Source organism: Schistocerca americana, chromosome 8, assembly GCF_021461395.2.
Source record: "Schistocerca americana isolate TAMUIC-IGC-003095 chromosome 8, iqSchAmer2.1, whole genome shotgun sequence".
Classification (NCBI taxonomy): Eukaryota; Metazoa; Arthropoda; class Insecta; order Orthoptera; family Acrididae; genus Schistocerca; species Schistocerca americana.
Window position 1 is genome coordinate 123,086,401 of NC_060126.1, and position 15,008 is coordinate 123,101,408.

At 37.3% G+C, this 15,008-nt stretch overlaps 1 protein-coding gene across 1 annotated transcript in view; it reads left to right on the forward strand.

Moving 5' to 3' along the window:
* Window positions 1-15,008, forward strand: part of LOC124545615 (protein HIRA-like) — a 322,322-nt gene that overhangs the window by 49,007 nt on the left and 258,307 nt on the right. Inside the window, 2 exon segments of the mRNA XM_047124563.1 lie at window positions 7,428-7,607; window positions 10,868-11,028. Of these exon segments, the coding sequence (XP_046980519.1) occupies window positions 7,428-7,607; window positions 10,868-11,028 (341 nt within the window).

Genomic DNA, 15,008 nt, shown 5'->3' on the forward strand with positions numbered 1-15,008 from the left:
GATGCAACTCTCCATGCTACTCTATCCTGTACAAGCCTCTTCATCTCCAAGGAACTACAGCAACTTATACCCTTCTGAATCTGCTTACTGTATTCATCTCTTTGTCTCCCTGTACGGTTCCCTCCAGTACTAAAATGATGATCCCTTGATGTCTCTAACTGTATACTACCAACTGATCCCTTCTTCTAGTCACGTTGTACCAGAAATTCCTTTTCTCTCCAATTTTATTCAGTACCTCATTGTTAGTTATATGGTCTACCCATCTAATCTTCAGCAGTCTTCTGTTGCACCACATTTCAAATGCTTCTAGTCTCTTTTTGTCTAGACTGTTCATCGTCCATGTTTCACTTCAATACATGGCTATGCTCCATACAAATACTCTACGAAAGGGCTTCCTGACAGTTAAATCTGTACTTGATGTTACTATATTTCTCTTCTTTTGAAATGTCCGCCTCCTTAGCACAGCAGTAACTTTACCGCCTACCACGCTAGGGGGCCCGGGTTCGATTCCCGGCAGGAGACTTGGTGTTGTGTGTTCTTCATGATCATTTCATCATCACTGACACGCAAGTCACCGAAGTGGCTTCAACTAAAAAGACTTGCAATACAGCGGCTGAACCCTGAAAGGGATATCCCGGCCAATAAATGCCATATATTCATTTCATTTTTTCTTTTGAAATGCTTTTCTTGACACTGCCAGTCTGCAATTATATCCTCCTAACTTCAACCATCATCAGTTATTTTGCTTCACAAATAGTGAAAGTCATCTACTACTTTAAGAGTCTCATTTCCTGGTCTAATTCCCCCTGCATCACCTGATATAATTAGACTAAATTCCATTGTCTTTGTTTTGCTTTTGTTGATGTTTGTCTTATACCCTCCTTTCACGACACTGCCCATTGTGTTCAGCTGTTCTTCCAAGTCCTTTGCTGTCTCCGACAGAATTGCAATGTCAGTGCCAAACCTCAAAGTTTTTATTTCTTCTCCCTGTTTTGTTTTCTTTACTGCTTGGTCAATATACAGATTGAATAACATTGGGGATAGGCTGCAGCCCTATCTCTCTGCCTTCTCAACCACTGCTTCCCTTTCGTGCCACTCAACTCTTATGACTGTCATCTGGTTTCTGTACAAATTTTAAATAGCCTTTCTCTCCCTGTATTTTAGCCCTGCCACCTTTACATTTGAAAAGAGTATTCCAGTCAACATTGTCAAAAGCTTTCTTTAAGTCTACAAATGCTATAAATGTAGGTTTTCTTTTCCTTAACCTGTCTCCTATTGGAAGTCTTAAAGTCAGTATTGCCTCACATCTCTACATTTCTATGGAATCCAAACTGGTCTCCCCTGAGGTCGACTTATACCAGTTTTTCCGTCGACTTATACCAGTTTTTCCATTCTTCTGTAAAGGATTCATGTTAGTATTTTGCAGCCGTGACTTATTAAACTGATAGTTTGGTAATTTTCACACCTGTCAACAGCTGCTTTCTTTGGAATTGAAATTACTGTATTCTTCTTGAAGTCTGGGTGTTTCAAACACCTTGCTCACCAGATGGAAAAGTTTTGTCATGGCTGGCTCTCGCAAGGCTATCAGTAGCTCTAACAGAATGTTGTCTACTCCCTGGGCCTTGTTTCGACTTAGGTCTTTCAGTGCTATGTCAAATTCTTCATGCAATATTATATCTTCCTTCTCATCTTCATCAACATCCTCTTTCATTTCGAAAATATTTCCCTCAAGTTTATATGCTGTGTACTGACTCTCTAACTACTCCTTCCATCTTTCTGCTTTCCCTTCTTTGCTTAGGACTGGTTTTCTGTCTTAGCTCTTGATATTCATATAGGTGGTTCTCTTTTTCTCCAAAGGTCTTTTTGATTTTCCTATAGACAGCATTTATCTCACCCCTAGTGATATATGTCTCTACATCCTTACATTTGTCCTCTAGCCATTCCTGTTTAGACATTTAGCACTTTCTTTTGATCTCATTTTTTAGAAGTTTGTATTCCCTTTTGTGTGCTTCATTTATTGCATCACTGGTAAAGTTAAATAGATAACTCTGAGTATAAAAATTTCTGGTGCTAGGAAGAGGCAACTACGTAATGAACTGAAATATTTAATAAAAATAGGTATTTTACTGAATATGTTAGACTTTATAAAGCTACCTTCAAAAAAAGTTGTGAAAGCAACCAAACAAATGCCAAACAATTAGTTCATTTCACAACATAAAAGTAAAACAAAGGCAGTGTGGTCTGTTGTTAAATCAGAGGTAGGTGTCAGAATTAATAGAAATGAAATATCTAGAATTAAAGTAAATGATAGCCTTATTGTAAACCCAGCTCAAATATCGGAGTGTTTAAATGAATTCTTTATAAATGTGGCAAAGTCAGATGTCGATATAGTAGAGAATCAGAGTAAAGTAAACCCCTTTGGATTCCAGCAAGGAGCTGAGTATGTCACAGATTTTAAAAAAGTCTCAATAAAGCATGTGCAAAATATTATATTATGATTAAAAAATAAAAACTCAGCTGGGTGGAATGGGATACTGACTAAAGTGATTAAAGCTGTGTATCACATAACAGCACCTCCACTAACTAAAATAATTAATCAATCTTTTCAACAGGGATGCTTTCCTGATGTGTTGAAGTATGCTGCACTCAGATTTCTGTTCAAGAAATGGTCGAGGGAACACATGGGAAACTATTATCCTATTTCTATTCTTCCAATCTTGTCGAAAGTGTTTGAGAGAGTAGCTGCATACCAGATACAAAATTTTATTGTGCAAAATGATATTATTATAAATAATCAATTTGGATTCCAACCAGGAAAAAACACCCTCGATACAGCAAATAACTTTATTGAAAAGATATGCAAAGCACAGGACCAGAGGAGTAAAGTTGCTGGTATTTTCTGTGATCTTACTAAAGCTTTCGACTCTGTAAACCATGCCTTGCTTATCTGCAAATTAGAGAAATATGGGTTTAAGGGCAATACTCTCGAATGGCTTACATTGTACCTGCAGAACAGAAAACAAAGGGTAACTATCACTTCAAATGTGGTGAATTATTTTTCGAAGTGGAGTTCTGTATCACAAGGTGTGCCTCAAGGCTCCAATTTGGGTCTAACTTGTTCCTATTCTATGTAAATGACTTATTCACAAATATCAATTCCCCATCAGTTCTGTTTGCCGTCAATACTTGAGTTTTAATTGAAGATGGTGATGCAGAAAAAATTCCAAGCTTCATTGTGAGCACACTGGATACCCTAGAGAACTGGTACCAGTTAAATGGGTTGAAACTGAACATTGCAAAAACCCATACAGGACATTTCCAAACCAAACACTCAAAATGTGGAGAGCTTAAAATACAATGCAATAATCAACTTATAGAAGAAGTTGACACTGTCAAATTTCTAGGACTAAATGTGGAAAAGTTCTTGAACTGGAACACACTTATTGACTCATTATCAAATAAACTAAGCAGTTTTGCATTTGCAATGCAGATACTTGCAAATTCTACAGACATGAGTACACGAACAATAGCATACCATAGTTATTTTGAATCTGTAATTAGGTATGGTGTAATTTTCTGGGGAAGTTCAAGTAAAGTATTTCGTATGCTGAAACTTCAGAAAAAAATTATCAGATACATGTGTACCGTACAGAAAAAAGAAACTTGTCGCCCATTATTGCGACAACTGCAAATCCTAACTGTAGCCTCCATATACATTTATGAAATTATTATCTTCCTACATAGCAGCAAAAACTTATTTGAGGAAAATCAATTTATCCACATACACAACACAAGAAATAAAAATAATTTTATGCTTCCCACACACAAATTGAAATTATATGAACAGGCTCCACAGTATATGGGGATGAGAATAATAACAAATTAATGGGCAAAAATATATTTAATGTTAAGCCAGAGATCCTGAAAATAAGAGTACGTCAGGTTCTGGGGGAGACATGTTACTATTTGATAGAAGAATTTTTAGGGGATGACATGATAATTTGAGCTAGGGTAATTTAGTGTTAGATTTTTAGATGTTATTTTTATAATTGTTATTATTATTATTATTATTATTATTATTATTATTATTAACATCATCATCATCTCTGCCGCTTGTGTATATAAAACAAAATTGTGTTATTATTATGATGCTGTAGTATGGATGATTGACTGATCTGGCCTTGTAACACTAACCAATACAGCCTTGCTGTGCTGATCCTGTGAATGGCTGAAAGCAAGGGGAAACTAACGCTGTAATTTTTCCCGAGGGCATGCAGCTTTACTGTATGATTAAATGATGATGGCGTCCTCTTGGGTAAAATATTCCGGAGGTAAAATAGTCCCCCATTCGGATCTCCGGGCGGGGACTACTCAAGAGGATGTCGTTATCAGGAGAAAGAAAACTGGCATTCTACGGATCGGAGTGTGGAATGTCAGATCCCTTAATCTGGCAGGTAGGTTAGAAAACTTAAAAAGGGAAATGGATAGGTTAAGGTTAGATATAGTGGGAATTAGTGAAGTTCGGTGGCAGGAGGAACAAGACGTCTGGTCAGGCGAGTACAGGGTTATAAATACTAAATCAAATAAGGGTAATGCAGGAGTCAGTTTAATAATGAATAAAAAAATCGAAGTGCGGGTACGCTACTACTAACAGCATAGTGATTGCATTAGTGTGGCCAAGATAGACATGAAGCCCACACCTACTACAGTAGTACAAGGTCATATGCCAACTAGCTCTGCAGATGATGAAGAAATTGATGAAATGTATGATGAGATAAAAGAAATTATTCAGGTACTGAAGGGAAACTTGTAAGACACTTCCAGGGTCAGATGCGGACTCTGACCACAATCTATTGGTTATGAACTGTAGATTAGAACTGAAGAAACTGCAAAAAGGTGGGAATTTAAGGAGATGGGACCTGGATAAACTGACTAAACCAGAGATTGTACAGAGTTTCAGGGAGAGCATACAGGAACAATTGACAGGAATTGAGGAAAAAATACAGTAGAAGAAGAATGGTTAGCTCTGAGGGAAGGCAGCAGAGGATTAAGTAGGTACAAAGACGAGGGCTAGTAGAAATCCTTGGGTAACAGAAGAAATATTGAATTTAATTGATGAAAGGAGAAAATATATCAATGCAGTAAATGAAGTAGGCAAAAAGGAATGCAAACGTCTAAAAAATGAGATAAACAGGAAGTGCAAAATGGCTAAGAAGGCATGGCTAGAGGACAAATGTAAGGATGTAGAGGCTTATCTCACTAGGGGTAAGGTAGATACTGCCTACAGGAAAATTAAAGAGACCTTTGGAGAAAAGAGAACCACTTGTATGAATATCAAGAGCTCAGATGATAACCCAGTTCTAAGCAAAGAAGGGAAAGCAGAAAGGTGGAAGGAGTATATATAGTGTCTATACAATGGTGATGTACTTGAGGACAATATTATGGAAGTGGAAGAGGATGTAAATGAAGATGAAATGGGAGATATGATACTGCGTGTAGAGTTTGACAGAGCACTGAAAGACCTGAGTCGTAACAAGGCCCTGGGAGTAGACAACATTCCATTAGAACTACTGACGGCCTTGAGAGAGCCAGTCCTGACAAATCTCTACCATCTGGTGAGCAAGATGTATGAGACAGGTGAAATACCCTCAGATTTGAAGCAGAATATAATAATTCCAATCCCAAAGAAAGCAGGTGTTGACAGATGTGAAAATTACTGAACTATCAGTTTAATAAGTCACGGATGCAAAATACTAATGCGAATTATTTACAGATGAATGGAAAAACTGGTAGAAGCCAACCTCAGGGAAGATCAGTTTGGATTCCATAGAAATCTTGGAACACATGAGGCAATACTGACCTTACAACTTAACTTAGAATATAGATTAAAGAAACGCAAACATTTGTAGACTTAGAGAAAGCTTTTGACAATGTTGACTGGAATACTGTCTTTCAGGGGTAAAATACAGGGTGCGAAAGGCTATTTACAGTGTGTACAGAAACAAGATGGCCGCTATAAGAGTAGAGGGGGATGAAAGGGAAGCAGTGGTTTGGAAGGGAGTGAGACAGGGTTGTATCCTTTCCCCGGTGTTATTCAATCTGTATATTGAGCAAGCAGTGAAGGAAACAAAAGAAAAATTCGGAGTAGGTATTAAAATCCTTGGAGAAGAAATAAAAACTTTGAGGTTCGCCGGTGACATTGTAATTCTGTCAGAGACAGCAAAGAACCTGGACAAGCAGTTGAATGGAATGGACAGTCTCTTGAAAGAAGGATATAAGATGAATGTCAACAAAAGCAAAACAAGGATAATGGAATGTAGTCGAATTAAGTCAAGTGATGCTGAGGGAATTAGATTAGGAAATGAGGCGCTTAAAGTAGTAAAGGAGTTTTGCTATTTGGGGAGGAAAATAACTGATGACGGTCGAGGTAGAAAGGATATAAAATGTAGACTGGCAATGGCAAGGAAAGCGTTTCTGAAGAAGAGAAATTTGTTAACATTCAGTATAGATTTAAGTGTTACGAAGTCATTTCTGAAAGTATTTGTATGGAGTGCAGCGCAGCTAATTATCTTAATAATTTTAAGGTGCTATGGTAGTTATGCATACAAGTAACTGATTTAATAGTCATGAAACATCAGAGAAAATGTGAATGGAATGTAAACACTCTTGGATGAGAATTTAAAATTTACCTAGCTATGACCATTCACTTGAAACCATTATCTTCAGCTAAGTTGATTATTAACTGCACTCCTTAGCATAACAGGTATTTGCTGTGGCAAGATAGTTTAAATGTGCACACATGCACATGCTTGTCACCGATCGGCTGTCATTTTGTGGCTGTGGCACCATAATGGTACATTTCTGATCTTCGATTATTTGAGTAATTTTGTAGAATTTGAAATCCCCCTGCTCAGAAATGACTATCAGGTTGTTTTTCTCCCCATCTGTCCATGTATATGTTCACTGTTGGACAGACACAACAAAAAGACTGCTAAACAAGTGAGCTTTCACCTCAGCCAAAAAGCCTTCTCTTGAATTATACAAAAAGCACACACACATATTCATGCAACTGCACACGACCACTGTCCACTGTCTCTGGCTGCTAACGCAAAACTGTATGAAGAGTTGTATGTGCGTGAATGTGCGTGTGCTGTGTGTAGCTTACTTGTTTAGCAGTCTTTTGTTGCGCCTCAACATTTCTAATTTATGGTAACATGAAATCTATCCTTTTTATAAAATTGTTGTTATTCCATCCTGGCTTTTACATTGTTTTAGATATTCACTCTGTGTCTTGTAGCCCCAACCCCATTTGATAAGTGTGTTGTAATTCTTTTGTGGGACTCTTGTTAGTCACCTTTTACAGTATTTGGTTTTTCCTATATCATATACATTATAACTTTTCTTCAGAAAGCATTGTAACATTGCAGGTGCAACAAATGTTTTTGGAAGTGTTGGGAAAGTAAATGTCGAGAGTTGGCGTTGCTGCATGACTTTGCGTGGACATAATGGTGATGTCCTGGATATGGCATGGTCTCCACATGATGCGTGGCTTGAGTCTTGTTCTGTTGACAACACAGTGATTGTGTGGAATGCTCTTAAGATGCCAGGTAATAACAATGATTTATACATTTCATACATAAAGTTTTGAAACACGAAGCAGTCCGTTGCTTCATAAATAGGCAACTACTTGAACTATCGTTTGTGATAAATATCTGTAAAGGTACCTCATAGGCTTTTGGAAAACAAATTAGATGAAAATAAACCAACTTAGAGGAGTTCCTCTTATTAAGGTTGTTTTTTGTTTTAGTAAATCCAGTCTCCTGAATTAAATGTAGTTCACAAACAAATAATCTTAGAATATTGAATAATATGCAGATTTTTGTGGCATTACAGATGCACACAATTGTCAGATGATAGGCAATTTCTTGTTTATAAGGTAGTGCTCAGATGAGAGTTGGTCCTACAAATATATGTTCTGAAAAGCGTGGCATGTTAAAACAGATGAAAACCTGATCATATCATAAGCAACAGAAAATAATTTTTGCTCGTGAAGAATAAATATTAATGGCGTATGTCTTATATATAGTGGAAATTAATGGTTAAAAAGTTGTACTATAGTTCTGCCTTCTGTAAGAAATCATTAATTTATTTTTTCTGCACCTGTACGTGTTTCAGCACATTATCGCACCTTCAGTGGACCATTTATTTGATTGTGTTATTTAAAAATAAGCAATATCCTGTATTGATAATGCCACAGGTACTGTTAACATCACGCTCTGCTGGTTTAAATAAGAAGTTATTATTTGACTTTTATTTATTTTGCAGATGAATTAGTTGGAACTCTAATTCAGTACATATTATCTAGAGTAAGTATTTTATCAGATAATAGTGAGAATAAGAATTCAACCAATGGAAAATCCTGAATGGATTGCAACAATAACATGAAAAGGATATTTGCTCTACTCACCATGTAGCAGAAATGCTGACTCACAAGTAGGCTCAACAAAAAGACTGTCAGGAAGTGAGCTTTCAGCCAACTAAGCCTACACACACACACACACACACACACACACACACACACACCTGACAACAGTCTCTATACTCATGTGTGTGTGAGTTGTGAGTTGCATTTGCGTGTGTGTGTGAGTGTTTTATTTATTTCTGATGAAGGCTCACTTCCAGAGAGTCTTTTCGTTGTGCCTATCTGCTGCTCAGCGTCTTCACTATAATGTGAATTCTTCACTTTGTTGTTGAATAAAGGGGTCCTCTGTTCTTAGACATAAATAAAATCCTGACAACATTTGTGCATGACTTCCCACTTATTTCTCTCCAGCCCAGCGGACAGATTAACAAATTTTATCAAACTTTGATTTGCTTTTGCAGATTAATCCAATTTTAAATCTTGATTTTTACAGCCATCTTCATACAGTATTATGCAGAGAACTGGAAAACAATGTGCTGCTTGATATTTTATTTTAATATAATAGCTTATTTCAGCTTATTCCCTTCATCAGTGCATGTCCTGATGTTGTAGGGACATATGTCAACTTAATATTATTTTCATATATTTGTATATTTTTCCCGCGTGGAATGTTTCCCTATTATATTCATATCATTAATATTATTTTCACACAAACAAACACAAACATACACACAAAATTCTAGCTTTTGCAACCAACGGTTGCTTCGTCAGGAAAGAGGGAAGGAGAGGGAAAGACGAAAGGATGTGGGTTTTAAGGGAGAGGGTAAGGAGTCATTCCAATCCCGGGAGCGGAAAGACTTACCTTAGGGGGAAAAAAGGACGGGTATACACTCGTACACACACACATATCCATCTGCATATACACAGACACAAGCAGACATTTGTAAAGGCAAAGAGTTTTGGCAGAGATGTCTCGACTGACATCTCTGCCCAAACTCTTTGCCTTTACAAATGTCTGCTTGTGTCTGTGTATGTGCAGATGGATATGTGTGTGTGGGCGCGCGAGTGAATACCCGTCCTTTTTTCCCCCTAAGGTAAGTCTTTCCTCTCCCGGGATTGGAATGACTCCTTACCCTCTCCCTGAAAACCCACATCCTTTCGTCTTTCCCTCTCCTTCCCTCTTTCCTGAGGAAGCAACTGTTGGTTGCGAAAGCTAGAATTTTGTGTGTATGTTTGTGTTTGTTTGTGTGTCTATCGATCTGCCAGTGCTTTTGTTTGGTAAGTCTCATCATCTTTGTTTTTAGATATATTTTTCCCATGTGGAATGTTTCCCTCTATTATATTAATATTATTTTCAGCAACATTTTAAAATTGTCAATAATTTGCTGTTGTACGTACATAATTTTTTGGAAGCTAACAGTTGTTTCAACATACAATATATTCAGCATAACTTCACACAACTACTGCCATCATATATCTTCAACAATTACTAACTAACTGTGCTGACACAGCCACTTTAGTATGTACATTAATGTAACAAACACAAGCTTACAAGCGTTTTGTTAAAACAGTTACTTTAATTACCTTAAAATGAAAATTACATATTCACAAATATTCTGGTGCGACATTAGACTTTACAAAAAGAAGGAAAAATATTTGATTTTCTGTGCAAACTTTCATGAAATGAATCTCTTCATGAAATTACTGTCAAGGTGCTTAATTATTTAAATTACTCTCATTTACAGAGGCTTCAATGCTGTAGCCAAATTATTTACTGCACCTAATTATTTTATGAGCTGTGTTGAAGGTCATGATCTAAAGAACACTATACAGTTTCAGTAATCAGACCGGACATTACAAAGTGTTTTTTTCTGGGACTTTATTTTTGTTAATTTTACAAAATTGGATTATCCAAGTGAAAATTCATAATTCTGGATTAGGAGTTACCATCCTAACAAAACAGGAAGATATGTGCATGAAAATTCAAAGTATCGCATTTTTGTAAATAAACTAGAATGACTGACTTGTCATTTGTGAGACATTTAGTAATCACAGATAGTATCAAATAAAGAATAATAACTGTGGAATAATTTCACTTAGGTTTAAGATAATGTGATAAAAGATACAGTGTATCCAGTAATATATTAAATATCGTACATCAAGGTGATTCGTAAACATATGTATCATATACTTCAATATTTGAGTCTCAGTCCATTATAGTACACATTCCTACAGCCTATTATAGTTTTTTTTGTATTTTCTGTCTGTTTTTTAAATTGTTAAAGGTATAGCTAACAATAGATACACAATTGTGGTGATTAACAGTTTCCTGCCTGTGATAATGATACTTAAAGCAAGGCAGTTTCTTCTTCAGCTTATGTTAGGAATAAGAGAATGCATAGAATATTTTCATGAATTAAGTCCCCAGTTTTCATCTTCTTACAGAAATGGTAGCAGTACTGAATGGTCATTCTGGACTAGTGAAGGGTGTTGCATGGGATCCTGTAGGCAAATATATGGCTTCACAATCTGATGACAAGACATTGAGGGTTTGGAGAACAGCAGACTGGAAAGAGGATTCAGTCATCACTGAACCATTTGAAGAGGTTTTTATCTCTTAAAATTATAATTTTGCACAAATATTATTCTACGAATTTTCATGTTAATATGAATGTTGACTTCAGTGGCTGGTAACTTACTGGTGTCCTTATTTAAGTAATTACATTGTAGAAATACTGCTCCTTGTTTTATATCTGAGAGGGTAGAACATTAACAGTATTAGATCATAAATGTGTCCAAGAAACTCCTAGTAGGAATTCAATTTTTAACTCTACCAAATCAGAAGGTATCATTTTAGGTTGGAGCCAGATTTCAAAACCTGTTGATCGTTTCACTGTGGCTTTCTGAATAATTTGTTTGTTGATTGGCTTATTTTCTTTCCCTTTGTTTATGTAACTGACACAGGTATTTGAAATGGGGTGCTGTGATTGAGGTAATGAATGCATGCCATTTGAATGAAATAAGGTCAAATGTAACTGTACTGTTGCATATTGCAACAGCATTGCCGGCAAGGCTTAGGAACATTGTTAATTGAATTTGATCATCTCAGTGTTATCTGACACATAAAATGAACACTAGGAATACAAGAATATACTCAAACCCTTACTCCTGGAGTACATTAATAATTTGATAAATAAAGCAGATACATTTTATGTATATTATTTCAGGATACTGCTGCTATTTTCTGAAGCTTGATTGTAGACTTGTGTAGTTAGGTGATAAGTTTATTTCGGCAAGTTTATTTTGGCTGCAGGTGATCTGCAGTTAAAATGTGCTATTAATATATACAATTTTTATGTTATATATCTGATCGGTTTAGTAACAGTGTGTCGAATACTTACTTTCATATCTCATCATTGACATTGTGGCTGTCAAATTTTGCTGCTTATTGTATTTTGTAGTTGAAATTTTCATTTTTTATTAATTTTAACAGCTTCACTTCACACAAGCCAATTATATTGTATGGTTACATATTAATTTTGTTATCGGTACAGTTATGTGGTGGTTATATATTCTTTGTACAGGTCTGTATGAGTATTCTTTGCATATCATGTTATTTTTTACCACGTCCTAAAATTTTGACAAAATTTTCAATAAAATTTTTATGCTTGAGTTAAGTCAGTTCATTTAGGATCTTGTCTGGGCATTTTTGTATATGTAGCGTCTATTTCTCTTTCTTCTAAAAGGGTCATTATTGGGCCTTTTGGTATTATATGTAGGATTTTCATTGTGTGCTCAGACTGCTTTGTGTTTTGGGTTTCTGTTTTCATATGGCAGAAAAATTTTGAGATATTTGTGTCATTCTTTCAGGTGTGTTCTCGATATCTGATCAGAAAATTTCATTCTGTTTGGTTTACATAGAATTTTTACTATCATTAAAATTGATTTAATATAGTCCTGGATACTTGTGTGTTGGTGTTTTTGTTTTGCTGGCCTGAATTTGTTTTTATGTTATCTCACTGTAGTATTTTTTAACCCCATAACTTACCAATTTTTTTAAAAAATTATGTTCCAAAAAATGGTTATTTTTTTTATTAATGAAAACATCCTGTAATGGATGGCAGCACTTACAGACATATGAATACAACTTAGAAAGCTCAAAATAATGAGTTACAAAGTTTTGAAAATAACCAATAATAAAATCCCATGTATATTTGGGCACTGAACTTTGACTAAAATATAGTGAAACTTAAATTCATTTTTTAGTTTTTGTATAGCCGTGAAATCTAACCATGTATTTCAGAATGTTTCCTGTGAACATAAACTTTGGAGGAGTTGTATGGAGCACAATGGATGTGTTTCATGTTGTTCCACTGGTGAGCACTTATCACCCTGCTGACGAACTGTCATCACTTTCAGTCTCTAATGAAGTAACATCATATTCTTCTTCACTTTCTGAGCTGCTAAACTCAGTGTCAAATTCAGGTTTGCTATAGCAAATATTTTTTGAAAGCATTGCTTAAACAACAATATAGGAGAAAGCACAAAGTTTGTTGTCAAATATCCAAAGCTGCACACAGTAAAGATGATATCTTATAGCAACCACATCAACCGAAACAGGACAGCCAGGCTACAAATGTAGTACCGGGTGCTCTCTAGTGGCTGAACATGAAACTATTGTACTGAAAGAGATATAAGCAGAGGCTTATATTTTCAAAGCCCTCTTGTTAACTTGACTGAGTGTACTTGGGATTTTAAGTTTCTGTTAAAATAATAAATTCGAGGTAACTTGACGTTTTATGTTAAGAATTTAGTAATGAATTTAATTTGTCTGATATATTTCCTATGTATGTATGTGGTTTTCCATCTTGTTGGCGTTTTTTGTGTTAGTTTTATGTCAGCATTAATATAAAATCAGTTGTAATGATTGCAAAAAATTCTTTATAAGCCAGACAGGATGAAATTTTCTGTATATTGAGAGCAGTCCAGCAATAGAGATACAAATCCCTCCACTTTTTTTGCCCAATTGAAAACAGAAAACAATAATATAACTAATTTTATCATGCAATGAAAATTCTACATATAATACCTAAAGAAGAAAGAAAACTGGCCATCTGTGGATCAGAGCGTGGAATGTCACATCCCTTAATTGGGCAGGTAGGTTAGAAAATTTAAAAAGGGAAATGGAAAGGTTAAAGTTAGATATAGTGGGAATTAGTGAAGTTTGGTGGCAGAAGGAAGAAGACTTCGGGTCAGGTGAATACAGGGTTATAAATACAGAATCAAGTAGGGGTAATGAAGGAGTAGGTTTAATAATGTATAGCATAATAGGAATGTGGGTAAGCTACTACAAACAGCATAGTGAATGCATTATTGTGGTCAAGATAGATACGAAGCCTACCACAGTAGTATAAGTTTACATGCCAACTAGCTCCACAGATGACAAAGAAAGTGGTGAAATGTACACTCCTGGAAATTGAAATAAGAACACCGTGAATTCATTGTCCCAGGAAGGGGAAACTTTATTGACACATTCCTGGGGTCAGATACATCACATGATCACACTGACAGAACCACAGGCACATAGACACAGGCAACAGAGCATGCACAATGTCGGCACTAGTACAGTGTATATCCACCTTTCGCAACAATGCAGGCTGCTATTCTCCCATGGAGACGATCGTAGAGATGCTGGATGTAGTCCTGTGGAACGGCTTGCCATGCCATTTCCACCTGGCACCTCAGTTGGACCAGCGTTCGTGCTGGACGTGCAGACCGCGTGAGACGACGCTTCATCCAGTCCCAAACATGCTCAATGGGGGACAGATCCGGAGATCTTGCTGGCCAGGGTAGTTGACTTACACCTTCTAGAGCACGTTGGGTGGCACGGGATACATGCGGACGTGCATTGTCCTGTTGGAACAGCAAGTTCCCTTGCCAGTCTAGGAATGGTAGAACGATGGGTTCGATGACGGTTTGGATGTACCGTGCACTATTCAGTGTCCCCTCGACGATCACCAATGGTGTACGGCCAGTGTAGGAGATCGCTCCCCACACCATGATGCCAGGTATTGGCCCTGTGTGCCTCGGTCGTATGCAGTCCTGATTGTGGCGCTCACCTGCACGGCGCCAAACACGCATACGACCATCATCGGCACCAAGGCAGAAGCGACTCTCATCGCTGAAGACGACACGTCTCCATTCGTCCCTCCATTCATGCCTGTCGCGACACCACTGGAGGCGGGCTGCACGATGTTGGGGCGTGAGCGGAAGACGACCTAACGGTGTGCGGGACCGTAGCTCAGCTTCATGGAGACGGTTGCGAATGGTCCTCGCCGATACCCCAGGAGCAGCAGTGTCCCTAATTTGCTGGGAAGTGGTGGTGCGGTCCCCTACGGCACTGCGTAGGATCCTACGGCCTTGACGTGCATCCGTGCGTCGCTGCGGTTCGGTCCCAGGTCGACGGGCACGTGCACCTTCCGCCGACCACTGGCGACAACATCGATGTACTGTGGAGACCTCACGCCCCACGTGTTGAGCAATTCGGCGGTACGTCCACCCGGCCTCCCGCATGCCCACTATACGC